Raw genomic sequence first — 27889 nt, forward strand, 5'->3', positions numbered from 1 at the left:
GATCTGTTTTCTCAGGCCAAACCTTCTTTGTCTAGGAATTTTGAAGTAAAACTATACCAGAAAGCAGGGAGATAAATAATTCTGTCCACTCTTTTGCTAATTACAATTTGCTGTCTCCATCAGACAGATAAATCAAAACATGATGCAGTTTGATATCAAGAAATTGAACAACGTAACAGAACTGGAAATGGTTTACATGCAGGACTGGGGAGACTGCAAGGTGAGAAGAGTAGGGCTTCTTCTACATCTACTTGAAGACTATTGTTTTATTCCAGAAATGTGAGGTAGATGTCTGGGGAGCATTATCTTGGGTTGTCTCAGAAAGATGTCTATCACTGCATCAGTCCGTTAAATTTTGTTGCCCCTTGAATCCTGCTGTAAGCAACTATATGTATTCACCCAGGTCCTGCCTTCATCCAGGTCAGAAGACTGGGAATGGGGCAGGAGGTGAGCTCACAGCTGAGGAGGCACTGTACTGCAATGCAAATGTATGGAGAAGGCTAAACCGGTTAAATGTGTTGCTGTAAAGGTGAAATGTAAAATTAATCAAAATACAAAGCTGGCAATGAAACATCTTTGCCATTTTTTCTTTTCAGAATTTTATTTTGTATGTACAGTTCTTTTACAACTAAGTTGACAGCTTCACAATTCAGTAATCTTCCTTGAGAAGATATTGCAAAGCTGCTATCTTCAGTTGCATTTGTCTCTAAAGACCCTCTGTCTTTCAGTCAAGGCAGTTATGTATTAATGGAATATAGAAGTCTGTTTCTTGCTGGTAGATGGGAAACAGAACTTTTGCAGATACTGAGTAATTTACCAACAAATCCCCTTTTTGGCTATCCCCCTGCTGGTGACAATTAGCTATTGTCAATAATTTAAAGAAACATTCACAAACTTAATGCAAATTGAAGGTGCATCCTTGCAAGGTACTGAGTACTTTGCCATTCTCAGCAACCTCAGTGGTTGTCAAGGCTGTTGCAAGAACCAGTCCAACATTAACAGACATACTGTAGCAAAGAGAAGTAAAATCACCTGATGGTTTAGCTTCTAGCAGCATTTCCCAGGAATGTGACAAGGCTGTGTACCCATGCTGTTTGAATGGATTCATGGTGCCAGTGGCTTTTTCAGAGGTCTTCCCTTTTTTTCATGATAATCTGCCTGATCAATGATGCTACTTCTGGCTTGATAGTTTCTATGGGCTCTTCAGGCCTCCAGAATTTCACAACTTTACCCTCAGGGCTGATGAGGTATTTCCAAAAATTCCATCGAGGTTCCTTCTTTGAAGAATCTGTAAGAATGGCATCAGATCATTTTAGTGAGTTATGCTTGTCATTGTTTCATTACCTGCAGTGATTCTTCAAATATTTATGTGGAAGTAATCCCACTTTGTTCTTTGCTAGTAGTTGGGGCACAGATTTGCTGGTTGGTGTTAATGATCTGAAAAGTGGGAAGTGACTGATGCTTCCTGTGAAGCTCTTAAAGAGGTCTTACTTTTGCTGTGCTCTGCTTCCTAAGGAGGAGGATATGAGGGCTGCATTCTACTTTGGGGAACTGCCAGTTTTCTATACACTTAGGGGAGATGAAATGGGAGCAGGAAGTCATGCTGATGACTCCTTCATTCAGCTCCTCTCATCCTATGAGGCAAAACCATGCCAGTATCCTGAATACCCGACGAGATAATTTCTGAAATTAAGGGGCTGCCAGGAAACTGTATGGCTCCTACAGGCAGAAAGAATTTATTGACTCTGGTCAGTAAACTTGCAGAGTCTTACTTGTTTAGAGGGAAATACTTTGAGAGAACACCTAGAAGAAAACTGCAGGAGATTTTGACATGGGAAGCAGTCCTGAACCCTATGATGATCCCATTTATAGGGTTAATTTTGCCATTGGACTAAATTTATAATGTCATGACTGTGAGGGCAAGCAAATGGGTATGTTAAGTCATGGAGGCCCTGGCCCAGCTAATCTGTCTTTGATGAGGTTTTGCATCTAGGATCAGTCTTGAAGTAACATAACTGAATAATCTATCAGTGTTTTAATGCTTATGAATAGCTCATACAAACATACATGGGAAGCTGGACATTATTTGAGGAAAGGTGGTGCCAGAAACCTTGCGCTGGTCCAATAAAATCCCTTACTGCTATGAAAGCAGTAAGAATCACCTGTGTGAAGGCACTGGCAGGGCATTTATGCTGCCAGTGGATTCTTTTTGCACTGCACTATGTGACACTGCTGGACAAATTGTAGCTAGCAGTCACAGTCACAAGGGCGTGTAGCATGATGTTCAACCTTATTATTGTGAAGACAGCTACATGATGAAAACAGGAGCTTCTTTTGATTGCAGATGCATGGTAATTTCATATGAATTGGAGGAATACGGGAAAAGAAACATTACGTCAAAATATTTAAGTATCAGAAGAGCTTTCTCCATCTTGTGGGTGAACAGCATGTCAGATGAGATCTGACTGAGTGTATATGGCTGTTCTATCAGTATTAATGTCTGACACTGATTGCACTGGAAGTTGAGTCTGGGTTCATCCCACCCAGCTGGTACCTACATGCTCTAGTCTCCTCTGTAATGAACTCAGAGGCACCTCCAGAGTGCATTCAGTAATTCCGCAGGACATCAGACAACTCAGAGCAAGGAGGCTTTACCTGAGGTATTTGGTGACATGCCTAAGTGGAGGTAGGAAGAAATACAGTTACAGTGACAGTGACCTCCACTTAAATGACACCTACATGATAATAACTTTTTTGAAGTACGCAAAAGGTACCACAGAGGATATGGCAAGGCTTAAGTGCTGTAAGGAAGATTTCATTCAGATGTGGAAATAGGTTTCTGACAGGAGCTTGAGAAATGGAATAGAAGTTTTGGAATCTGCACTATTGTGTAACAGTCTGGAGAAGCACATGGAGTACTGGTTTGGGTAAATGTGAACATGTCTTAGGGCAGGGAGACAGAATGCAGGTTTGGGCTTCTCCTGCTTTATTTTCTAGTTAAAATTATGTGATAGAGAAGGGTTATATTCTAATTATCTTTCATATAGGAGTGTTTAGTATGGGCCAAAGCTCAAGAAAATTCAGAGAGGTTTTTTATGTTCTGGCTTTAGGACTGTGGGTTTTTTGGTCAACTGAAGAGAGTTTCATTTTGCTTGTGAGAGCATGATGCTTTAAGTCAGTAAATGCTTACTGTAACAAGGGCATTTGTGCAAGTGGGTTTTGCAGGCTGGGCCCCAAAGTTCACAACACAAATTAATGCAAATCAGTGATTATATATAGCAACAGTATATATAATCCTGCTTTAGAATACAGTTTACATAAAGGTGGGCATATGGCTTTGCTTTAGCAGGAATTTTCTTGTCTGCATGTGTTTCCAGAAAATCTTCCAGGAACTTTAAGACAACCCTTCCCCTATCCTCCCCCTCCCTCCCCCCCCCAGTGACATTTTTTTTCCATAAGTAAAGTTGTTCAACAAAAGCCACATAATTTTTGTAGGTTGGGGTCCTTGCATTCAAACTTATACATCCACAAAATTGATGTTTCTAGCTGGGCTGGTCACAATACTCTGTAATCAGTGGGAGGAATGGATGCTTTCAGGGGACAACTTTCCTGATCATATTTTTGATAGCCACATTGAAACAGTATGAATTGTATGCCGAGTGCCTGTTTCTCTCCACTGGCTATGGAGACACTGGTGTTTCCTGACAAACTTGGACTGCAATTTAGGGAGAAAACCATGGTTACAGGCAGCTTGATATATAAAATGAAAGAGTTACCTATTACAAATTTAAAGGCGGGTTCTGCTTCTGATCCTAGGATCTTGATTTTGTGGAAAACAGGGAAGGTTACTCCATAGTTTCCTCTGGCAAAAGATTCTATTTCCTGGCTTGAACTAGGCTCTGATTCTCCAAACTGGTTGCAGGGAAAAGCCAGCACAGTGAAGTGGGAGGGACCATACTCTCTCTGTAGTTCCTGCAGAGCGATGTAATTTTTGTCTGTGTGTTGGCAGTAACTGGCCACGTTTACAACCAAAGTTGCCTTCAGAGAAATAAAGTTGTAATAGTAAGAAAGACAAAAAAACCCAAACTTGAAATGGTGTAGAGATTACAGTGAAGTCTTAAAATGGCACATCCTGCTACCTCAAGCATTTCCTGCCTGAAGGCCAAATTTAATCTGATCATCATTTCATTAAACAGATAAGGATGATAGCAGCTCAGATATTTACTTTCAGACAACCTGTTTTAAAAACTCAATAAATGGATAAACACAAACCTACAGCTTTGTTTAAATATAAGCATGTAAAAAATCACTTATTTAGGACAGGCACCAAAATCCTATTTACTGGATCATCTACCACAATTCAACACAACATACTACCATTCTTAACTAAGATTAAAATGCACAACTTGTATTGTTAGGCTATGCTGAGTTACAGTAAAGAAAATGAAAACACAGTTTGCCTTATTTAGTAGAAATTGATACAATTCTCAAGGTAGGCCTAGATAAAACAAATTTCTGTTTACTGTTTGAAGAACAGGAAGTTAGCACAAATCTTTGCCAAAAATTCCCATAACCAAACTTTTTGTTTATCTGCAAACAGACACCTATTTTTCAGTAGATTCAAGACAAAGATACCATGAAGTTATAACTTACTTTCCCTCTGTACTTCTCCAGGGAAACGATCCTTCCTCGTGAATCCTTCACTTCGAAAGAATAAAAATCTTTGATTTTAGGCTTGAAAAATCTGAGTTGCAGCAGGCACAGAATGGCAGTACACAAAACCATCGACAGAAAGACAAAAAAGACCCGGGCTCTGGGCACTGAGTATTTCAAAGGAAAAGTAGTTGCGAGAGGCTCCATTTTTGAAGCCTTTGGAGAAGAGCCTGGGCAGGCCTGGAATGTGAAGGAGGAGCTGAAATATGAAACTCACAGCTTGGACTGGAAAAAAACAAGCTGCTCAGTTTGTCCCTGTGCAGAAGCGGCCAATTAATTTTGCACTGTGTCTGCTGGGCTTCAGAGCTCTTACTAAAGTACAGAAATCTCTTGGGGTGCAGGGGAATGAAAAGTTTGCGCCTATCACCTAGAGATGCTGATTACTGCTTCACTCACCTGTGTGTGATACTCTAGTGTTTGCACGCTGTCTTGAGAGCTGCTGGGGACCCTTGTGAGTCTGTGCTGCTATTCTAGCACATCCTCTGGACCACTTGGGTGTTCCTGAACAGACATGATCAGCAGCAGGCATCTGTGCTACCAGACAGACTTGGAGAACCGGTTTGGGGTCCAACTGTTCAGGTAGAAGGCCAGGAGTATGGCTGAAATCACCCTGTTTACAGCTTCAGGCCTGTCTAAAGTAGGCAGCTCCAGTGGTGTTTTGCTGAGGAAATTGTGAAAGACACTTTGACCTTCAGACCCACACGAGTCTGTAGTCTTATCTGCCTTTATCACTTTGTATTTTAAAAATATTTGTTGCTCTTGGTTTATAAAGGTGCATGAACATAGTGGTTACAACTCAGTTACAGAAATCCCCAAATTTTCTCTTGTCTTTTTTCATGTCTTCCATCGCTCAGTTCTTCCCTCTTTCAGTATATTTGCTATTCCCTCTCCTCTCAGCTTTAAGATTTTATTTTGTCCTCCTTACATTTCTGTTCTAGGGCTTTTCTAAGCTATTACTTCTCTTTCAGCCTGTGTTTCTTGTCAGTCTCTGCTGACCTTCTCCCAGTCATAACAACCACTGATTTCTGTCTTGCTCATTTTTCTTATCACTTTTGGTTTTTTTGTGGCTCTTAGAGGCTACACTTTGAAGGATGAATTTAGAATGGGACTTTCTGAAGTTGGAATCTGGGGTCTGTTGCTTTTCAGTGACTTTGACATCATGATTGAACTATCAACTATCCTTGATTTGTATGATGACACAGTGCTATGTTCAATCATTTGTATAAAGTTCTCCAAACAGCTGAAGTCCATGTTAATTTTGTTCAACAAGCCTATGTAGAGAGAGTGTTTCACACAGTTCTAACTGAGAAATGCTTGGGAAATGCTGTGAAATACTACTGTTTGTACGGGTGTTTGCTGTGATCAGAGGCTTGGTCTCTGCTTGGCAGTGAGGCCTGTGAGCATGGCATTTTAGTAGTGGGGACAGAAAAGGAGCTGACTTCTGTGCTGAAATGATCAGGTTTCATAAAATCATGGAAGAACCTGATGTCTAAATTAATGTCTCAAATGCTTGTAATACATCTTTCAGAAATTAAAAAAAAAATTACAAGATTTGGTATATTGTAAATACTTACAGGAGTACATAATAATGATCCAGAAGCTGGTTATACTTGCTGTGCTTCCTTACTATTGTTACTTTCACTTTTTTCCCTGAAACATTGCTTTCAAACTGTCTGAAAACCACAATCTTGTGTTCAGTATTGCAGGGCTCTTATATTTCAAATTTTGATACATTATTATGTTTGATTTTTTTTGGTACAAACTGCTATGAGAGTGAATTTGAAAGTAAGAAATAAAAATCTGTCATTTAATCTTTATTTACTATACTGTAATGTATTAGGAAGTGTAAAATAACATCAAAATAACAACATGAGCAAGCCACAGCAGCGGTGAGAGGATTCAGAAATCGGAAGGGAGTAAAGTTCTTCCTTGCGTGAGGTTCAGAAAACCAGACTGATTCCAGCCAGCCTATGTCTCAGGAAATAACAGACGAAAGACCCTATGCTAAACACCTTGAAGGCACATTGGGTCTTTCAAAGGCCAGTGCCTGAATGGCATAAATTCGGTTTTTGTCTGTGAGCGTACAGATACATTTGTTTGTTTCTATGTGGGAGCCATCCTGAGCCCACCATCCTTTTTCCTTTTCCACACTCTGCCCACCTCAGCGTTGCAGAAAACTTGAAATGGTGAGAAGGGACAGAGTCACTTTTATATCGTTCTGTCTCGATTTGTGCAGGCTCTAGACTCCGAAAGGACCACGTACTCCAGTTTTAAGAGCTCCATTAAGAAGAAGCTGGCGGCCAGGGCTCCGGTTGCGAGCAGTCCTGTTGTCACAAGATGGCAGCAGCTGCACGCCAGAGGCGGTGCGGAAGGTCGGCACAGGGCCCACTGCCTAAGCGATCCTTGTGCCTCCGGGACGGCCCGGCTCATCAGTACACCCGGGAAAATTCCAGGTCAGACTGGATGCAAGGGACCAGTTCCCTGTAGAGTGTGGCCTCATGCAGGGGCTTCTGAAATAACCTGGAGCCGGAAATTAGTGTAAGGTGTGGGTTGGTGTTCCCCCGTGTTCCAGTTGTCAGGGGCTCTGGGCGTGGCAGTGTGCAGCAGCAGCTGCAGCCTGTGCAGGCCTTCTCATGCTGAGCAAGCTCAGAGCCAGCGTCCTCACAGCAGGAGTGCACTGCTGTTGTGAGAGGAAGGCTGGGCCCAGGGTGCCTGTTACCAGTACACAGACCACCTAGGACAGCAGTCATACAAGACAGCTGACATCAAGGGGCATGAAAGGAAAGAGGGAAAACAGAGTCATTCTCAGCCAAGCAATGCCTGTTGCACTGCGCCGCAGCAATGCATGGGGTTTATTTCTGCACCTTTGTGTCCAGAATAGTTAACAATAACTGACAGGAGTGCAGGAGAATTCACATAGGTCTGTGTCCCCCTCCTTCTGCTTCTCCTTTACCTTTCCACACAGCCACAGCAGATTTAGCTTTAACTGCAGAACTTGAACCAGTCTGCATACCTGGATGTGGTATGATGTACGCTCACTGAATGAGAAGCTTGCCCTATGTCACTGTCTCTCCTCCACACTTCAGGTGTTTACACGGGAAAGCAGCCAAGGGGCTGTGACACTCAACTCACCTGAGGGCCATTCACTGCACAGATCAAACCTTCACTACTCTCTCTACTTGTTCTGGAGAGGAACTGGCTCTAGGGGAGGCTGTTTCTCTGCAGAGGAAGAGCAGAGGTTAAATGAGCTTTTGAACTGATTCCTATTTCCACCAGTGCCAGGATGAAGTGGGGAAGGGTTTCATGTACAAGAGGAGCTTCCTGGAAGATCTAGGGAACTAAACAAGGTTTATTTCTTGATTGAAATCCTTAGCAAATAAAAGATGCTGTTTAGTCTTTCTATGATGCCATGGGTGTTGGTTAGAAAGTGTAGTTCTGTCTTCTGCTAAGCAGAATACCAGAGCTGATAAATAAGACATGCCTAGCTCCACAGGAAATGCAGGTTCTAAACAAAGGCAAAGTCTTCCCTATTTCAGTTTCTACAACAGAAATTCCTGCATGCTGTCTCTGCTAGCAGTAGTGAAAGCCTGTCTGGTTCTGGGAAATTGGATATTGATTTAGTATGAGGTAGGATCCTGTGTAACCAGTCAATCTAAGACAGGATATAAGCTGCAGTAGTAAACAGGCATTCTTCATAAAGAGAATGATCAACCTGACCTTTTATAGACATCAATTTTAGGGTAAGATGAATAGTGCTCTAGAAATGTCTTGTCTTCACTGACAAAAGGAAAGCAGGGTGTCTGATTCAAATTTTGGTATTTCCATCATCCCACTTAATATGTCAGACATGCTTCCAGAGTTCTGCTACTGTGAAATCAGTGCTATTCTGAAAAGGACTTGAAAAATATCAGCATGTATATATTTTTAAAGACATTGTTTCCTGTAAAATTGTTTTTCCAGTGACACATCAGGTGCCTAAGAAGCTCTCAATCATGAAAGCTGTCGTGACTCTACCTAACAGTCATGCGGTAGAAGGCTTGGGAGGGTGGAATAACAGGATAGCTAAAGTGGAAAAGAAACAGGTGAGTAATGCAATATTCATTCACATGCACAGGAGAGGTATTTACTTCCCTTTTTTTACCTTATCTTTGGTCTGGAATCTGTTATATGCGTACTACCTTACTGGCATGGAGAACAGTAATGAGAGGAGGTCCATTTAGGGAACATCTGCTAGAGACATGTCAGAAGCAATTGCTTCATCATATAGTTGTTTCAGCTTCTCTCCCCTTCTTCCAAATTATTGTCCTGCAAACTAAAATCGAAAACAAGCTAATGAAGCCCTCAAGACATGTTTGTTACCTCTCAGGGAAAACATACATTGTAAAAAATACACACGAAGAATATGAATGACTCAGTTTTCCACTTGCTTTAATAACCATTATGTGTGAAGAATATAATTTCTTCTGTTATGCAGGGTGTAGCTGTTCATTTTGTCACGTAGACAGAAGGAGATGCTGTGAAACATTAACCAAAAGGTAGCTGAGAAGAAACTTTTTTTGTCGTGACAGTAGAAGGTCAGATTCTTGGCCAAGTATGAAAGAACACATGGAATTGGTCTATCATGTGAAACAAGACTTCAGTCACTTCCCATTTAGATGTTATTTTCTATTGCTGAACACTTTTTCCCTTTGTTTTTCTTAGTGGACAGTGACACAGTGTATTTTTCTTTTTGGGCATTATCCATTGCTTTTTGGTCATCTTAAATAAACCTATGCTCTAGACACCCACCTGTTTCAGTTCACTAACTTCTTGAAAATTAACTTCTCATTTAAAGTATGGTGAAACTTGTCTATATTAGTAAAAGTTACTACCATAACCTTACACTCAAAACCACCTCTCTATTTTAGAGTTATCTATTTGTGACTGTTCATATCTTAAGTTGTAAACTTTTAGTCAGTGACCATGCTTTGTCTTGTACTTTTATTTCCTTGATTGCTCCAGTTCCAACGCCCTTGCTTATTGTGGCTTATAATCCTTAATTAGTTTTAAGGGTGAGGGTATCAAGCTCAACTTCTAAGAAAAGGAGGTAGTGTTAGGAAAGTTGGCTAACAGGCTTGTTGATTGATATCTTGTAGCAATTGTACTCTTGAAGGTCATTTGATGTTGAAAAAAGACCATGCTTTTACATTGTTCTGGGAAACCTGGTCTTCAGGCACTTTCCTTTCTAAATAAGTAAAGTAGTCTGGAAAATCCTCCTTTCAACAGTGCTTTCTTCCTCCAGGCCCCCCCTCCATGGTCTGGTGGAAGAGTCTGTGAATTTTAGAATTGTTAAAATCAGTGGCTTTGGTAATCTTAGTTGGATCTACCCCACAGAGAAATTTAATAAAACATTTTTGTGATATAAGGACTTGACATGAAGTAATGTGTGTAAAACATTCTTCTGTCCTCAAAATGTAATGTCTTTTGAAAGATGAGTACATGTCATTGTCTTCACTCTTAGTCATAGAGTCACAGAATGGTTTGGGTTGGAAGGGACCTTTAAAGGCCATCTTGTCCAACCCCTCCCCAATGACCAGAGACGTCTTTAACTAGATCACTTTGATCAGAGTCCCATCTACTACCTCTTCAGGCAAACCTGTTCTAGTCTTTCCCCATCATCATAATGAAAAATTTCTTACTTATATCTAGCTTGAATCTACACTCTTCTAAAAAGTTTAAAACTGCTACCCCACGCCCTGTTGCTATGGTCCCTACTAAAAACTCTGTCCCTGTCTTTCTTATATGCTCCTTTAAGTACTGAAAGGCATCAATAAGGTCGCCCTGGAGCCGCCTTTTTTCCAGGCTGAACAAGCCCAACGATCTCAGCCTGTTATCACAGGAGAGGTGCTCCTTGTGGCCCTCCTCTGGAGCCACTCTAAGAGGTCTGTGTCTTTGCTGTACTGAGGACCCCAGAGCTGGACACAGTACTTCAGATGGGTCTCATTTGGGTACAGAAGAGGGGCTCCTTTAATCTGCTGGTCATGCTTTTTTCAGTGCAGCCCATGTCATGGTTGGCTTTATGTGCTGCAAGTGCATATTGCTGGCTCATGCTGAACTTTTCATCAACCAGCACCCCCAAGTCCTTCTCCTCATGGCTGTGCTAAATCTGTTCTCTACCCAGTCTGTAGTTGTGTTTGGGATTGCCTCAATCCAGGTGCAGGACACTGCACTTGGCCTTGTTGAACCTCCTGAGGTTCACATGAGCCCACTTCTCCAGCTTGTCCAGGACCCTCTGGATGGCATCCCATCCCTCAGGTGTGTCAGCTGCACTACTCAGCTTGGTGTCATCTGCAAACTTGCTAAGAGGGGTCTTGATCCCACTGTCTGTGGTTGATGAAGATACTAAACAGTACTGGTCCCAATATGAATTATGTGTAAAATCACACTGTAATTTATAAGCAGGAGTTGAGTTAGAACTCAGATACTCAGAGTTTTACATCAAAGGACCATAACCATTTCCTGAAAGTGTGATGTGGGGTTCTTTGAGATAACATTGTGGGATGACCAAAATCCAAGTTCTTCCTAAAACCATGTGGAAACATCTATTAATCTTGTCTATCTATAGTAATTAATGATTGTTTAATTTGTGCTGCCTGGTAGCACAAAGGGATGGGATGCATTGAAAATAAAATTTTCTCACATTCCATTGAATGTGTGTGGTCTGTTTGTGAGCCAAAAGATTACTTCCTTGTACACACAGTCAGTTTTCCACAGAAATGTCAGCACTTACTTTAGAGGGACACAGATCCCAGCAATCTGATTAGCTCTCTGCCAAGTTGTCTATGTAAATTGCACAGAAAATGCCTCTCACAGCTGAAAGTCTGCTATAGAATATTTGGGATATAACAATGAGGAATACTTTTTTCCCAGCTACATTTTTGTATCCTATCTTGATTGCAACAGAGTTTTGGAGAAGAGTAACACTAAATGTGACTGGAACCGGCATTGGATGAAGAACATACTAAGCTTGAGTGGGTGCTAAAAACATCAGCTGCCTTTCTACCTGAGTGTAAACAAAGAATTACAGACCAAGCAGACAACTGGCATTAGAGCATCCATGTCAGAGAACATTGTGATGAAATACGTATTACTAGGGATTGATGAAGAGATTCATATCCTGTGTAAGCTGACCTGAGCCTTTGCCTGAATCTTGGTTAAAGGCCTAGGCAATTTTTAAAGAAAAAGGTTCCAATAAAAAATCAGATTTCCCTTTTCTAATCTTTGCTGTATCATTGGGTTTGACACCTAGTGAAATGGTAATGTGATTAAAAAAATCTTACTCCTCTGAGACATCTTGTAGATGTTCTCAGTTTTATATTGTAATACTGTAAGTAATGGAATTACGCAGTCCAGGCTCTGGAACTCTGGTCTGAGAGAGGATCTCTGACATCTAGTAGGTCTCATGCTGGAATCAGTGGCTCTGCACTACAAAACTGATCTTCCCTCATAGAGCAAGCTTGAGGCATCACACTTACTGTCTGCACACAGAAAACGTGTCACTGTGTGCTGGTAAAATTAGCCCAAATACCAGTTCAGAAGAGGACAAGAGGGCACTAAGGTTTGGCAGGTGACCTGTGGTAGTACAGAACCTGGGACCTCTTCTGCTGGTAAGATGGCCTTGTTCAAACTGCCTACTGAAGTCTGTGTGATCATTGGTAGTGAATTGGTGTTTTATAGAAGGCAACATGGTGGCTTAAATTGAAGAATGTGATTTGGACACTGGTATACTGTATTTGTAACTGATCTCCCAACTGAAAGACAAGCTGTTTTGAAGCTTTTATGTAATAAGTATCAAGCCCTTTAATGGGAGTTGTGTTACCCATGATGCTTAAACATGTTTACCAACAGATCTTCATTCAATCATGCTTTCACTTCAATGTATTGGCAGAAATGTTCTTCTCAGCTTCCAATGGCCTGGGAGGTTGGATACAGCATTTCAGAAAGTGGTGACATGAAGGTCTGTGAAAATACCAGTTGCATCTGGAAAGGTATGTTCCATTACAGCAGATATTCTCATGTATGCTCCACAGTAAGGTAGAGCAAGTACGTCTACCTGTTCCAGCAAGTCTTTCAGATTCATACAAAGCGGCTGACATCTGCGCTGCTTGGGGCTACTTGTAGGGTTCCCTCTGCTTGTGAAGAGATAGCATTCCACTTCTGTGTGGTTAATCTCTACTATTTACCTGGGTCCCTTTTGGGCCACATCTGATGGATTGATGGCCCTGAAAAATTGTTTCCTTTCAGCTTTTATGTTTCAGAATCCTACAGATATAGTGTGGGGTTGTGCTGCTGAATGGGCATAGGATATCAGAATCTGTATCATGTGGACTGTAGCACTGTGGTGGATTAGGCCTGGCTGGAGGCCACACACCTACCAAAGCCACTCCATCACTCCCCTTTTCAGCTGGACTGGGGAGAAAATATATATTGAGAGGCTTAGGAGTTGAGATAAAGACAGGGAGAGATCATTCCACAATCAGCATCACGGGCAGGACAGACTCAACGTGAAATAAAGAAAGAAAACTAATTCATTACACTGCGCTGCACACCCAGTGACACCAGAGTGGGGTAATGAGAAGTGCGACCAAATCTTAAGGCAGCTTTCCCCACCCCTCTCTTCTTAGCAGGCTTCATTTTAGTCATGATTTCACTCCCTTCCTCCCCCTCCAATGTGGCACAAAGAGGGGCAGGGACTGGGCAAAGGGGGGCTTCGGTCAGTTCCTCACAAGTTGGTTTCCTTCTTGGCCGGGGTGGGGCATTCATTCCTCACAACCTTCCCCTGCTGCACCGTGGGGTCCCACCCAGGGGAGACAGCCCTTCACGATCTTCTCCAGCGTGACTCCTTTCTCACGGGGCTTCAGCTCTTCACCAGCTGCCCCGGTGTGGGTCACTGCTCTGGTGGGCAGTCATAAATCACAGTGTCTCTCAGTCCCAGTCCTCCTGGGGTCACCAGCCTCACCCCCGCAAACCTGTTCCAATGCAAATCTCTCCTTTGCTTGTCTCTGTGTCTCTGTCTCTCTCCATGGGCTGCAAGTGCTGGCAGGGGCTTGCTCCAATGTGGGTCACAGCATCTCCTGTATGTCTCCACCTGCTCCATCCAACGTGGGGCGTCTCCATGGGCTGCAGGTGGGGTCTCGGCCTTTTCCATGGGGTGCGGGGGGACACCCGCTCCACCATGGGTTTCACCACGAGCTGCTGGGGCATCTTTCTTTCCAGCACCTGGGGCACCTCCTCCTTTTCTTCCCTGCCCTTAGTGTCTGCACAGCTCCTTACATCTCACTCCCTTCTCTGGTGGCAAAAAGCAGCTGCTTGCATTTTTTTTTCTCCTAAGTGCAATTCCCAGAGGTGCTGTGACCATCACCGACTGGCTCAGGCTTGGTCAGCAGCAATTCTGGGCTTGAATTGGCCGATGTTTACTCTCTGTGGCCTGCAGAGAGCTTCTAGCTGCTTCTTGCAGCAGCCATCTCTGCAGTCCCTCTTCTCTACCAGAACCTGGGCATGTAAAACTGCAGCAAGCACGCAAGACATGCAGGGATGGTGGGGTCTTACTGCTCCTACCTGTAGGGAAGGAAAGGTAGCTGGAGCACATTATCTCTGGCACTGTCTCTGCTTTCATATATGGGGGAGTTGGTTAGTTTGCTCCAAAAGATATCCTAGGAATGAATGAGCATAATGGATTGTGAATGGATCAGGGGATTGGAAAACAGGTGGGATGTGAGTAGCTAACCTGTGAAATAATACAGATATTCCCAGAGTTATTCGAGTATGTGTCAGTTCATTCAAATTTCAGGCCAGTATTTTCTTGTGTTCTGTCTTGGACAGATGATTTGGTTTAGTGATGTGGCTATTTCTGTGTATGACAGCTTTTTGTCAATCATGGCCTGATTCATGCTCATGTGAAAACAGTGAAGAACAGCTTCTTTATGAATCTGGAGTTCAGCTCCTGTAGAAGTAGTTGGGAGCTATGTGATAAATATATACGTATATATTTTATGTATCTACACACATCTTTGTTGCCCTTCTCCATGCAAATAAGACTCATTTCAGAGCAGTCAAGAGACATGGTATAAGGATTAGTCACAGTGGTTTTTCTCTTAACATGAGTACAGGTATCAGGAATAACAGGTTTATGCCACCCACCCTCCTTGTTGATCAAGTGGTCTGATAAGACAGTACTGACTACTTACCACTTCCCAAGTCTTACTTAGAGAAGTGATACCAGCATCTGAGAGCTGAAATCCTATAAAAAGTCAGTGGCATCTGCTAGTACCCCGCCAAAATAAGACAAAAGGGTGTAAATGAAGCTCAGTTTCCACTAACTAAAAAGCCTGTTATGCACATTCCTGTGTCTAAGAAACACGTGAATAGAGCTGAAAGCATGATCAGTATGGAGCTGAGATAGATGAACTACTCATGAGAGAAGAGAAATCTGAAAGGAGTTACAGAGATGATTTCATCCTTTGTATCTCTCTGCTTAATACCAGCCACCAATGTTAATGACTATACATTTTCAGAGTGTTTCAGAAGTGTTACCATTTGTCAAATTGTTACAATTAAGTGCCTTATATTTCCTGAATTTTGTTAACTTGGCTGGATTCAGAAAGGTTTGCCAAAGTATGCAAAAAACCCCCAAAAATCTAGATATTAGAAATACAGATTTTTCTGTACAGAGAAATCTCATTTCCATGATACTAGACTTTTTTAGGATTAAGATGCAATGTTGCATATCCCACTGGGCAGGTCTGAGAATGTCCTTCCTGCAAGCCTGATAGATTGTTAACTCCACAAAATGTTATATACTGAAGAAAATCACTGTGGCCTACTTGCTCATCTTCAGTTTTTATTGGGAGAGAGAGGGAGTACCACAGCTGAGAGAGGAAATGTTTGTTGTCTTGCAGAATGAGTTTTGCATTAGGGAAGAAATTGAGAACAAAATACAGAAAAACTAAGTGAAATGAGTTCTCCATAATTTGTCACAGGATTTTATTTAATTTACAGAGTACAAAAACTTCATGAGGGTTGATTTTTTTTTTTTAAACAGAGGTTAGTTGCAGAGATAAGTAATGTCTTCTGCCCCTGAAACTTTCAATATTCATCCTAAATACTCCACACTAAAGAATAATTCATAAAGCAAGTCAAATCACAGAGAAAAGCACAGAAATATGAATACCTCGCTTTCTGCTCTGCAGAAGGATAATTTCTTACACATCTAGCATTTAGTGATTCATAGTGCTAATGATTTGGCTTCTTCTCTGTGATATTTACGAGTCTTTGCAACATGATGTAGACAATGACCACAAAGGATGACTCTTGTGCTTGCTCATATGTGTATTTGCTTTTGTTTCTTGCTTAGGTGTTGTCACAAGCTTACTGTGCTGTGATCAAAGTGCATATGGTTTAAAAACCTTTTCCTGTGGTTAGGTGTTAATGGGGGGGACCTTTTGGTGGGAAACAAACACCAGAAAGCAAAACAGGTAGTTGCTGTATGAGGGGGTTTTGGGGTGGGAGAGCACGTATGAAACATTCTGCTACTAACAACTTTTGACAGAAAACCAGGGCAAAAATGACATTCTATTGGGCTGTGGTACAATTTAAACAAAATGCAGTGGCCCATACTTTCCGTTCTGTCTGGCTAAATTGATGGAGGTTTGAAAGAGGTGGTAAAACGTGGCTTTTACCCAATTCAGCATGTCTAGTCATTTGAGCCTACCCAGGAAAAATGATACCCTTCTGGTCTCCTCTGGACCATGGAGAGACAATTATAGTGATAATGTATGATTGTTTGTGATGAATTTTCAAATACAGGATGCCAAGAGGGGACCCAGAATGAGTTTAGAGCTGTTACCACCGTGAAGCCTTCCCTACCATTGGAGCCAGCAGCGAGGCTCCATGTGACTGGCTTGCGCAACGATTACTGTAAGTCAGTTTCTTCATTGTGGTGGTTTTTGCAGAGATTGGTAATTCTTATGTGTGATTCAGTAAAGATGGTGAAAGAATGTCTCCTTCACATAAAATGGAAGCTCTGCAGGACACATACATGGTGTAATTTTCCTTATGAGGATGCATCTTTGAAAACTGCCTGTTCCAGCATGGAGTCATGACTGACCAAACACTAGAGTCAATGCTACTTAACTCTTGTGAGGTTTCCTTCAGCTATAGATCTAGTATATCACCCCTCCCCCCCACCCCCTCTTCTCCCCTCCTCTTTTCCTTTAAAGAGCAGGCAGCTGCATGGATCTCAGCTCTCAGCTGGGGTAAAACCACGACACCTATACTAACAATCTTCCGTGCTTCTGGGGTCACACAAGGTGACTTTTAACCTGCCCCAAATGGACAATTGAGGTTTTCCCTTGACAGAGGAGAATGTGCTGGCTTAGTATTAAATGTTGTGTACCAACTTACTCTGGCCTCCCTCACTTAGCAGGGAATATAAATCTAATCACTGTATTGACTTGCTTTGGTAAGATCTGCACGTGCAGTGCTCCTAGCATCAGGGGCAGCAGAAACAATATTTCCATCATACGCTTGCTGAGCAAGCTCTGGAGCAGAACTTCCCTAATTACTTTCTGCACCTTTTTTTCCTATCATTTGTAGCATAAATGTTATTATCTTGAGGATATTGGACAGAGTGTAGCACATAGGCTCTCCTATGTTTTTCTCAGTAACAAAAATCACCTTGGAACAAGGGTGTTTTGGGAACTGTAGCTGTTGGTGGAGAAACATGATTTCTGGTGGCAGAAATTACGAAGTGAGTTTTGTAGTGATCCAAAATGCAGGGTGATACAGATTTGTACATCAGTTCCTGCTGTGTAATCATGCCAGTTTGTGGAGATTAGCCTTATGAAGACCTTTGGTTGTTAGAGATACTTTCCTTCATTAGGAGTAATACTTGCTAGTACTGGTTTCATAGAAGCATTCTCTTGAAGATTTTCATAGTTACTGAAAAAAACCCAACCCTCTCTCCCCCAAACCATACTTCATTTCACCCCATCCTATGACCTGCACCTGTTTTTGCAGTAATTTTTAATCCTCTAGATCTAAACATCCTGGACTGGAGCCTTGAAGATCTCATTGCTATTGCTGTGGGGCGTGTTGCACACATCTGGAATGGAGGAACTCTTCAAGCCATTGAAAGCATTGATTTGAATTCCAGTTCCAAATACATTTCATCTCTGGCTTGGATAAAAGAAGGAACTTGCCTTGCAATTGGCACCAGTGATGGAGAAGTGCAAGTACTAGATTATTTACTTGTTCAGTCTTTATTCATTTCTAGTTAAAGTTGCCACAAGACAATTTGATACCGATTTTTTTTTTTTTAAGGAAACAAAAAGATTGGCTAAACTACAGAAGAACTCTGCTGGAGACAATATATTTAGCACTTCCTTGTATCATGCTGAACCTTACTGACCAGCTTAGTGACATCCAGTGATATCTATATGTAATGGAACCTCTGAAACCACTAAAAAATTGATGACTGAATTACTGATTCAGTTGTCCAGAGAAAATCAGCTTTGTGTTTTCACCAGAATGAGGAAGTCTTTTATTAACTTACTTTACTAAGCATAGACTGGTTTTCTTCTTGTATCTTCCTTGCTAAGATCACTCCAGTGATAGATGCCTTGAGAACTCAATCCAAAACTCTCCTTATCGATTCATACATGAGAACTTGACTTCAGTCTGAAGACACACATCCCTCTCAGGCTGCTGACATTTTTATGGGACCTTGTTTGTGATGCTAGATAATATGGGGACCTACTTGCTGCAGTCCCGAGTCAGCAGTCTGAATCTACCAAAGGCCACTTTTTTTTGTTGTTATTGAATTGGTATTTCTTGTTTGTTTTGGATTGTCAGCTATGGGACATTGAAGCCAAAAAGAGGTTGAGAAATATGTCCAGTCACCTATCTGTAGTTGGAGCTCTGAGCTGGAACCATTATATTCTTAGCAGGTGAGTTGTACATTGTATCCCCAGAATATACTGCTGCTTTTATTTCAGCAAATGTCTCATTTGTTTTAGCCTTTTTTCATTGGCTTTGCTGAAAGGTGATTTGTCCTGTCTCTCTACTTACTGGCCATCTCAGAAATTGCATGTAGATTTACTTTATGGCAGGAAAGCATCTAAAGGGTATTTAGCTTGCCACTTCAGTGTCTCTTACTCTCCTCCCAGAAAGCTTTCACCACTTAAAGTTTCACTAGGTTGTGAAGGCTGTGGCTCTGGCTTTGTGCGAAGGCTGAGTTTTAAATGATGGTGTCTCTAGTGGGTCTAGAATACAAAAAATCAGCTTGCTTGGAGGCAGGGAGAGGGCATGTATTTTACACTGCCCTTCCAGTGATACCAAGACCTGTTTTTTCAGATGCACGTGAAACACAGCTGTTAAAAGTTGCACATCTCTCTAGTTGTGTGTTTCAATGTTATCCACAGCTCAGTGGATTGAAGTGGTTGAAGTTTGCTTTGCCAGGAATGAATTTTACACTAACTGATTAATATTTTATGTTTAGGAATCATTTCATTATGGGGATTTGGATGACAAAGATCAAGTATACTCTTTTGTGTCTTTTCCTCCCACTTTCTGTTTCACATCTTGTACTCAGACTTGAAGGGGCTGAGGGAAGTCTTCTCATGATAGAAACTTTCATGGTTTTAAAATAGCTTGATAGTCTGTTTTACTTAAATGCAGAAAAAATAGCAAGGGTGGCCTGACTTTGTTGTTAAATTAAAAATGAAACTAGTAGCTAGTTCTATTTTGATTCCACAGGATGCTCTGGCTTATGATTGTTTTAGGTCTGCTGGTGGAGTGTACGAGGATACCACCTGAACAACCAGTTGATGAAATGCTGTTGCTGGAGTAGGTAGGCTGGGTTGGTTAAGTTAAAAGGATGCATCCTGCCAATGCCAAGTGGCATAACCTTACTATAGTAAGCATTAGTTTCAGTTTGCATTTCACCTTGACCAGAGGACTGGAAACAACAGAAGCTTCAAGTATGGATATCTATGAGTAGAAATTGATGACAAAACTCAGCATGAACATATGACCCATAGTTATGCTTGACAGATTAGGTTGAGCTATTTATTTCTCTTGCTAGGTTTGCAACTAACCATTTTAACATTTAAAATGTCTGTATAAGTAGAAAAAAAAAACACATGGAGTTAATATTCATTGTTACTAAGACAAGAGCAGCATTCTTACAGTAGAATTCACTGTGGACAATTGATACTTCGGGATTACATGTTAATTTATGTAGTTAAAAATAGTCCAACACCACACTGTCATGAACCTCTAAGTAAATTTCAGTACCGTGGATTAACCCATCATAATTTGTTCTTCTGTTTGCTTTTAGCAAAGTAGATGCTATATTTTGTGTAAAAATTAAGCAATTCTGGTTTCGTTTGGGTTTTTTTTATATCAAGTGGAAAAATGTCCTTTCAGCCAGGATTCTCAGGAGCCCAGTTCCTTCCCACTCATACCATTAGAATTACTGAAAAACTTAATATGGCCAACACTGGCAATACAGTTCTGTTTCTCTTTTTTAGATTTTCTGCTTATTATTTAGTGGGAAAAATCTATATAAGTCTTCAGGATGCAAATAATGTCTGCATATAATCACATATTGTCAGGTATCTTCACAGGTATTTTCTGTAAAGGTGTGCTTAATGTTCACCGGATCACTGCTCGGTTGGAATATTTAGTTCTTTTGTGATCTTCAAAAGATTGGCAAGTCCATAATACAAGCACAACCAAATGGGTTTTTTTGCAATCACTCAGTTCTGTGTGTGCGTTTTTAGAGCTTCCAAATCACTCAACTTGCATCTGAAAGTCTTAAAGAGCCAGTATAGGAAAGTGTCCAGTCAATTATTGCTGTAATTTATCTATTCCTGTAATGTTGGGTATCTTTTTCTCAGATGCCTAGAAAGGTGGTATTGAACTTGCAGATTTGTTAGTGTCATCAGAATTGTTGGAAGTGTGAATTTCCATCAGAAAGCTCTTCTGTTTTGTCATGCTTTAACATGTGTCATAATCCTTAGAAAGACAGGAAGAGAAAATGTGCTGCAAGGCTTTTTCAGTATTTTCAGTTCAGCTATACTATTGATGTGTAAACCCCATATCCAGGCAGGGTATGTCTTCCTTCCTTTGGTAGGCTGATGATACTCCCTATAGAACCAGACATCATCTCTTAGCAGCTAATTACTGCAACAGTGTAAAGCTGTGCAGTTTTTCTTCAAGCCTTGAAGTGGGAGGAATAAAGGGGACATGAGAAGGGACAGAACCAAAGAACACACTGTTAATAACTAGAAAGCTGTTTTCCAGGGGAATGCAGTTTTACACTGGCTCTTTTTTGGGCATGGAGTCATAGCTGGCGATGCCCAAAATCATCTTGCAAAACCGTTTTCATGAAGAACAGGAAGAGTTAACGTGACATGGCTTGACAGTTGAACAGGGTGCAGATCAGTGGCATACAATGCAGTGCATTTTCAGGGAAATGAAAACCGTGAGAGAGAACAGGTCTGGTTTGGACTGATGAGCTGCTTGGCTTCGTTGTGTTGTCAGACACCTACAGTCAGGGTGTGCTTTTGATAGTTGGTTGGTATTTCCTTCTGCCGATATACTCGTTCTGCAGACTCATTTGACTCTTATGTGGTTTGCTTCTGAAACCACTGAAGAAACATCAGTGTGATGACTTTAACATAAAACCTGTGCTGTGTTTTTTCATCTCCAGTGGATCACGACTAGGATTTATTCATCACCATGATGTTCGGGTTGCTCAGCACCATGTTGGAACTCTTTGCCAAAACAAAAAGAGCATTTGCAGCCTGAAATGGTCATTAACCAACCAGTTGCTGGCAAGTGGGTCTAGTGATGGTATATTGAATATCTGGCCTACTGATCCTGGTGTCAATTTGCAGTCACAGCCACTGAAAACCCTACCTCATTCCTCAGCAGTTAAGGTATATGGAGAAAGAATATCTGCTTTTCTATTTTTGATCTCATGAAATTATGGTTGATGTGGACAGTTAGGGAATTTTTCAACTTATCTCACTGATTTCTGTTAGTTTCTTTTCCCCTTACTGTGATGGAATTAATTTTAAGACCAGTTCTCCTTATATATCACAGACAAGTTTGCCAGTGCTTTGATCTGTAAATTTTGCTGGATTTGTAGGCCTTTTTAAATATGTCACATAGAAGTAAGATCTTCAGATTCTGCTCTGTTTTGCATGTAATGTGCTGGTGGTGCAATACCTACAAGTTAACAAACAAGACCTTTAAATTTTTTTAATTTTGGAAAATTCTCTCTGGAAGTTATTTTAAATACCAGGTTTCTTTTGCCTTCCTGCCTATATTTTCATGTCATTGCTGGTAACTAAGAATTCAAAGTAGGAAAGTGGAAATGAGACAACTTAGATTATTCATCTTTATGATGAAGTCCCACTCTGTGTGGGAGAGAGGATGTCAGAGTCAGGGGACTGCAGCTGTTTATCCTCCCAGAAAAATGTGAGGCTGGCCTGAAGTGCTGGTTTTACAGGCTCAGAGGAGGTTATTGAAATAGGCGGAATTCGGTTTTTAACAGGTTGTTTTTGGGTAGGGTCTAGGCCTTAGGCATGTCCTGGAAATATCTCAGAAGAAACCATGCCTCTTGTGAGCCCTGTAAGTCTTGTTTCTTAGGCTCCTGTGGTGTTCTGGCTTAGCCAGTAAGGCTGTGTCCTGCTGGGTTCTTCTGGTACTGAGGTGTGAATCTGAGGTGTGGGACAGTGTAGGCTACAGCGAAGCAGTGGCAAAGGAAGCAGCCTTTGGAGTTTTGGGATTCTATACTGCTGTGTGTCTATGGAGGAAGCGCATTGTGTAGGGTGAAAAAAGCCACGGATACGCTCTGGGTGCTTGTTGCAGTTCATTTTTCCAACTAAGTTTTTAAGCAAAATCTAGTCTGGCTTTTTTTCAGCTAACCTCCTAGTCTGTTCTGGCATCTGTTTGCTTTTTTTTTTTTTTCAGGCTGTGAACTGGTGTCCTTGGCAGTCCAACATCCTTGCTACAGGGGGTGGAATGAAAGATGGGATTTTGCGTGTCTGGGACATAAAGCGTGAGAAAATAATCCAAAGTGCAGCTACAGATTCTCAGGTGAAATGATGGAATGTCTGCATACTTAGGCTATGCTCTTCTTGGGTAGCTGTGCTCATTTGGCAAACTCACACGGACTTGGAGGGTGGTTCTGCGGTCAGAGGAACAGCAGGATTTGCTCTGGATGTGCAGTTGTGCTACATTCGGCGCTGCAGTGTGTGATTGGACTCAGAAGCAGTTTGTTGTTCCTCATTCACCACTTCTGTTTCCACACAGAAGTGATTGAAGAGGAGGTGGTCTCGCAGCCAGACGCTTCTCATCTTTTCTGTATTGTCAATAATAGTTTTGGCCAAAACTCTTGATGTGGAGAGAATGTTGAGGGAGATGGAAAATTCCCAATGTGCTGGGTGAGGTGTAAGAGTCAGAGGGCAAACATCCATCTGTGGAGTTTGAATTAGGAGACAGAGGAACAGATTCTCAGTTGGAATAAATCAGCACAGCTGTTGACTTTCCTGGAGCTATTACAGCTTAGCTGAGGATGTGTGTGAAGGGCTTTGGTTTTACACTGATATGCTATTGCCACATCTAGTTAGGACAATAAGGCAACTGTACTGCAAGGCCTCGAGCAGCCTGGTCTTGTGAGAGGTGTCCCTGCCGATGGCAGCGGGGTTGGAATTTGGTGATCTTTGAGGTCCCTTCCAGCCCTAACCATTCTATGATTCTGTGATTGTGAGGAGTGGAATGATCCTTCTAAATAAGTGAATGTTCTGCTGGGACCTTTACTCAGTAGCTTGTTTAAACATTGTAGATAACACTTCAAATCTACCAAATGGTGCATGTTGACCCTTTCTGAAAACTAAAGCAGTTTTAAATTGCAGTAGATTTGTTCCTTGCTCTGGTTGCCCAAAACCAGTGAACTGATAACTGGACAAGGCCTTCCTGGAAATCAGATGAAAATATGGAAGTATCCCATGCTCATCAATTCATCAGAACTCTATGGCAAGTATTTCAGTTAATAGTTTAAACTGTTTCAATTGTCTGTCTAATCAGTGTGGTTTTACAAGTGCATACCTTATGCATTTACATAAAATAGAGTTAAAAGAACAGTTAAAAGTTATACATCCTCCCTTGGCTTACACACATGCATTCGTGCACATAAGCCTGATACATGGGATTGTAAAGACTGACGTTAAGATAATAGTACAGATTGCTTCTGTAAAATTCCTTGGTTTTAATGACGGGATTCTCTTCTACAATTTCTAAGGTCATCCCAGGTGCAGGATGTGGATTTCCACTTCTCCCTAAGACTTACTAATGTGCTAATGTCAGGTTACTTCCAATAGCCTGATGGCTTTCTAGATAATGTAAACTAGATGTGCCTTTTCAATTTTGCAGCTCATTGTGGAAGGATACTGAACCAGCTTCCTAATGACATCTGAAATACATTTCCATATGTTATTTAGAGCTGTCTGGGTTTTAATGAATTATTCTGGCTGTGAAGCAATCTGGTGCAGTGTGTTTCCTTTGTACTGTGCTGACAGCTAGAGGAAGTGGAGTTCCCTTGCAGCTCTGTTTTGGTCCATGGAGCTGTAGGGCTCTACATAAAAAAAATCTCACATAAAATTTCTTCCTTGCTATTAAGCCTTCTTGTTCCTGGTGCTTGCTGTCATTCCTGTCTGTTAAGTTTTACTTGTTTTAGTGTTATCTGAAGTGGTGCAATAGAAGCACCTGAAGTTAAAAGAAAAATTATTTGCACACTGGCTGTGTTTTCACAAGTATGGTTGTTCTTCCACACTCACATGGCCAAAGAAGCTTTGGATTTTTTACCCAAACAGCTGGTATTTACAGGTGCTATTGGTACCACTTTGTACCCTATTGAAGGCATTTATTAAATTCTGATCTATTAAATCCCAGCTATACTGGGATGCTGTCCTTGGAACTAGTGACTTGGTTGGAACCAGGGGCTTGGATCCAACACTAGCCTGTAAGAGAAAAGCACAGGAGAACTGAAGCAAAGAGAGAGGGCAGCAGAGACAGCAGAGTGATTACCCATTATCCTTTCGTAATTCTGCTTGTCTGTGCTGCTTTTCCTTCCTTACCCCTATTCATGTATAGCTCTTCAGATCATGTCCTGTGTTGTTCTGAGAAATTACCTGGAAAGTGGCATGATCATTAGCCTTAACTACTGTAGCTTGAGGTTTCTCAAATCTTTGTAAGTCTTGAGTATACTATTTGAAATGAAATCTAGATTTACTCTTAACCTTTGAGGATAGTGTATGGTCAAAAACACTTACCGTCAAGAAAATGCATTGGTAATTTGGTGAAGCTGAGGGGTTACTTGTGAGTCTGTTTCATATTCAGTTTACTTGTCTGCAAGAGAAACTGATTTTCTTGGCCACAAAGACCTGATAATTCACATATATATTTCTGTTTATTGAGAGTTACTACCTTCCTCTAAGCAGTTGAAGTTGGAAGTAATTGTCAGTTTGTCAAAATTTGGTCAGAAAAAAACCTGATGGATGACTGTGAGATGGTGCTAAATCAGCCTCAGGCAGCCGTAGCCATGTAAGTGTTACAACCAAAGGAATTAACAGATAAATTGTAACTAAATCTCATTGCTTAATCCTCCTGCAAAATGCTGAAGACCTCAGCTACCAATGTCAGCTACTGTGGTATATTTTAGGAGTTCAATTTGCCTATTACTGGGCATATGCAGAACAGATTAACAACTGGAAGATGGTAACCTTTTTATAGTACTGAGTCCATTTTTGAGATACTTCTGATATAACTATTAAAGTAATATACTAGGAAGAAAGGTTAATTTTGGATATAAATGCCCTCCCCTTATGGAAGTTGTTGTAGATCAAAGAAAACACAAGCAAACAAAATGTAATTGATTTGAAAAGTGTCTGAATATGATCTTGAAACAGTGAAATAACCCCCAGTCCTCTCCATTCAGAAAACATGGAAATGGGTAATTTAAACTTTTCTGATTTCTCCCTATACACCCTCATGTCTTCTTGACTGAACCTATTGAACAGGTTTCAGTCAGAATTATGTGAAGTTTTGGATGCCTCCAGTTTTGAACAGGTTTCAGTCAGTGATGTGGGTAGTTTTGGATGCCTACAAAGACTACATCTCCAGCTATTCGGAGTTTTTACAAACACTGAATAGAGCCAGTGTGGAGAATTTGCTGAGTTGTAAACTCATGGTTTTAAGGATTGACAAAGATCATGTATACTTCATGTATACTTCAAAGATCATGTATACTTCAGGAGCAAAACCTGAAAATTAAATCTCTGCTAGAAATAATTTATCAGTGTTGTCAAAATTCTAGTCACCAGGTTTAGGTGGGGGACACATTACTTGTTGCCAGGACAGCAGATACTTGCTTTTTGACACAGTGGCACCAGAGAAACACTGTCGTAGCTTCACAAAGTTTGGCCAGACTGTCCATCTGCAACAAACCTATTGATCTTCATCAGGTACCGTTGTGAGAAGTACCACGGTTTCACAGGACTTCACAGTTCCTCACGTGTTTATCCTCACAATATTACTTTGAACTAGAGAATTGTTACCCCATTGTGTTTATAGAAAACTCAGGTGAAGATGATGGGAGGACATATGTCACCTGCATTCACTGAAATTGGTCACCCAAGACTTCAGGTATATATTCACACTTCCTTTTAGGATGTGGTTCATCTGGTCTGTTGTAGATGAGATAGACTGTCTCAAAGTTTATTTTTTCCCCTTGGGTAACTAGCTCAGCTACTGTCAGTAACTCGTCCAATCAGAGAACCTAATGCCCAGTAACTTAGAGCAAAAAAAAGGCTTCTAATTTCTCATGGCCCTGTGTGCCTAAAACATTCATGGGTTTGCTTCACAATGACATTGTGCTAGATGATACAGAAGAACAGAAGTAAATACAGGTCTCAACAATCTCAGGTTAATGCCAGACTCTTTCCTGCCTTCAATTCAAATCCTGTTGCTTCTACTGAGGGAGATATTTGTATAACCAGATTAATGAGTTCTGTACTTTCTTTGTGCTGCTAGACTGGGGTAGGTCCTGGCTTTCAATATCTGGCTCACAAAATTTACTACAACTACAGGCAATACAATTCCAATAAATTATTCAGTGGGATGACTGTTAAAAAGATCTTAACATTAATAACTGAGCAGCTGGAGACACTGTCTCATGATGGTTGGATAAGCTGCAAACTGCCTGCAAGGCATGTGCAGCCAGATGGGAAAACTTCAGCAGAGAAACACATTACCAAACACAGATGGGATCGATGCTGTAAATACAGTGGAGAATCAAGACTTCAGGTTCAATGTTCTTCTTTCAGAGAAATGTCTTCTCAGTGTGGTGCAGTCATGTGAGTTAAAACCCGCTCCCTAATAAGAAAACATCACCTTCAGCTCTTTGTAAATGTGAAAATATTTGATAGGTAATGCTAACTCCCCACACTGTATGCAGCATTTTGAGCTGCTATAGTAAAAGTGGAACAGTACTTGATGTGGGTGATAGTGGTGAAAGTGATTGCCATAATCAGTGTAGAAATGTGATGTATCTTTGCATTTTTTGTACATATTTTATTTTACAGGTCACAAAGGCAGAGTCCTGCATATAGCCCTGAGCCCAGATCAGAACAGGCTCTTCTCTGTTGCAGCTGATGGGATAGCTTGTCTGTGGAAATGCCATGAGTCTGGGGAGAGCAAGCACAGCATCAACGCTTTTACTGATGGCTATCTGAACTCATGACTTCTTTTCCTTGAAAGCAAGTGATTAAATGTACTTAGCCCATTCAGTAATTCAAAATATTTGTGCTCCTTCCAATGGAAACATGCAAATACCAGTACAATTTTGAAAAAAAAAAAAGAGAAAAAAAAAGAGACAGCAATTTTCCCTGTCAGTCTATCATATGAAATATTAGTTGCTTCTTACTTACCCTAGAGGAAAAAAATTCTAACTCTGAAGAGTAACACTATATTTGTTTTCATTAAACTAGCAAGCATGGATGGAATCCACCTTGTGTCAAGTGTCAGCATAGTCATAAGTCCTGCTTTTAGCTATGAGTCTTGTAAGTAA

At 41.1% G+C, this 27889-nt stretch overlaps 2 protein-coding genes across 2 annotated transcripts; one reads left to right on the forward strand and one right to left on the reverse strand.

Annotated features, from left to right (window-relative positions):
* Positions 1-716: 716 nt before the first annotated feature.
* Positions 717-4860, reverse strand: GPX8 (glutathione peroxidase 8 (putative); the record flags this gene model as incomplete). Its single annotated transcript, XM_084278694.1, has 3 exons — positions 717-1288; positions 3777-4038; positions 4654-4860. 3 exons carry the CDS (start codon positions 4858-4860, stop codon positions 1125-1127), a joined length of 633 nt encoding a protein of 210 aa, XP_084134820.1. The 3' UTR covers positions 717-1124.
* Positions 4861-5224: 364 nt separating this feature from the next.
* Positions 5225-27562, forward strand: CDC20B (cell division cycle 20B; the record flags this gene model as incomplete). Its single annotated transcript, XM_084278509.1, has 12 exons — positions 5225-5292; positions 5788-5914; positions 6950-7166; positions 8674-8795; positions 12641-12740; positions 16558-16668; positions 17788-17984; positions 18604-18698; positions 21467-21695; positions 22735-22860; positions 23682-23799; positions 27405-27562. The coding sequence occupies 12 exons, from the start codon at positions 5225-5227 to the stop codon at positions 27560-27562; spliced, it is 1668 nt and encodes a 555-aa protein (XP_084134635.1).
* Between the last annotated feature and the right edge of the window lie 327 nt (positions 27563-27889).

Source organism: Gallinula chloropus (genome assembly GCF_964237585.1).
Source record: "Gallinula chloropus genome assembly, chromosome: Z".
NCBI lineage: Eukaryota > Metazoa > Chordata > Aves > Gruiformes > Rallidae > Gallinula > Gallinula chloropus.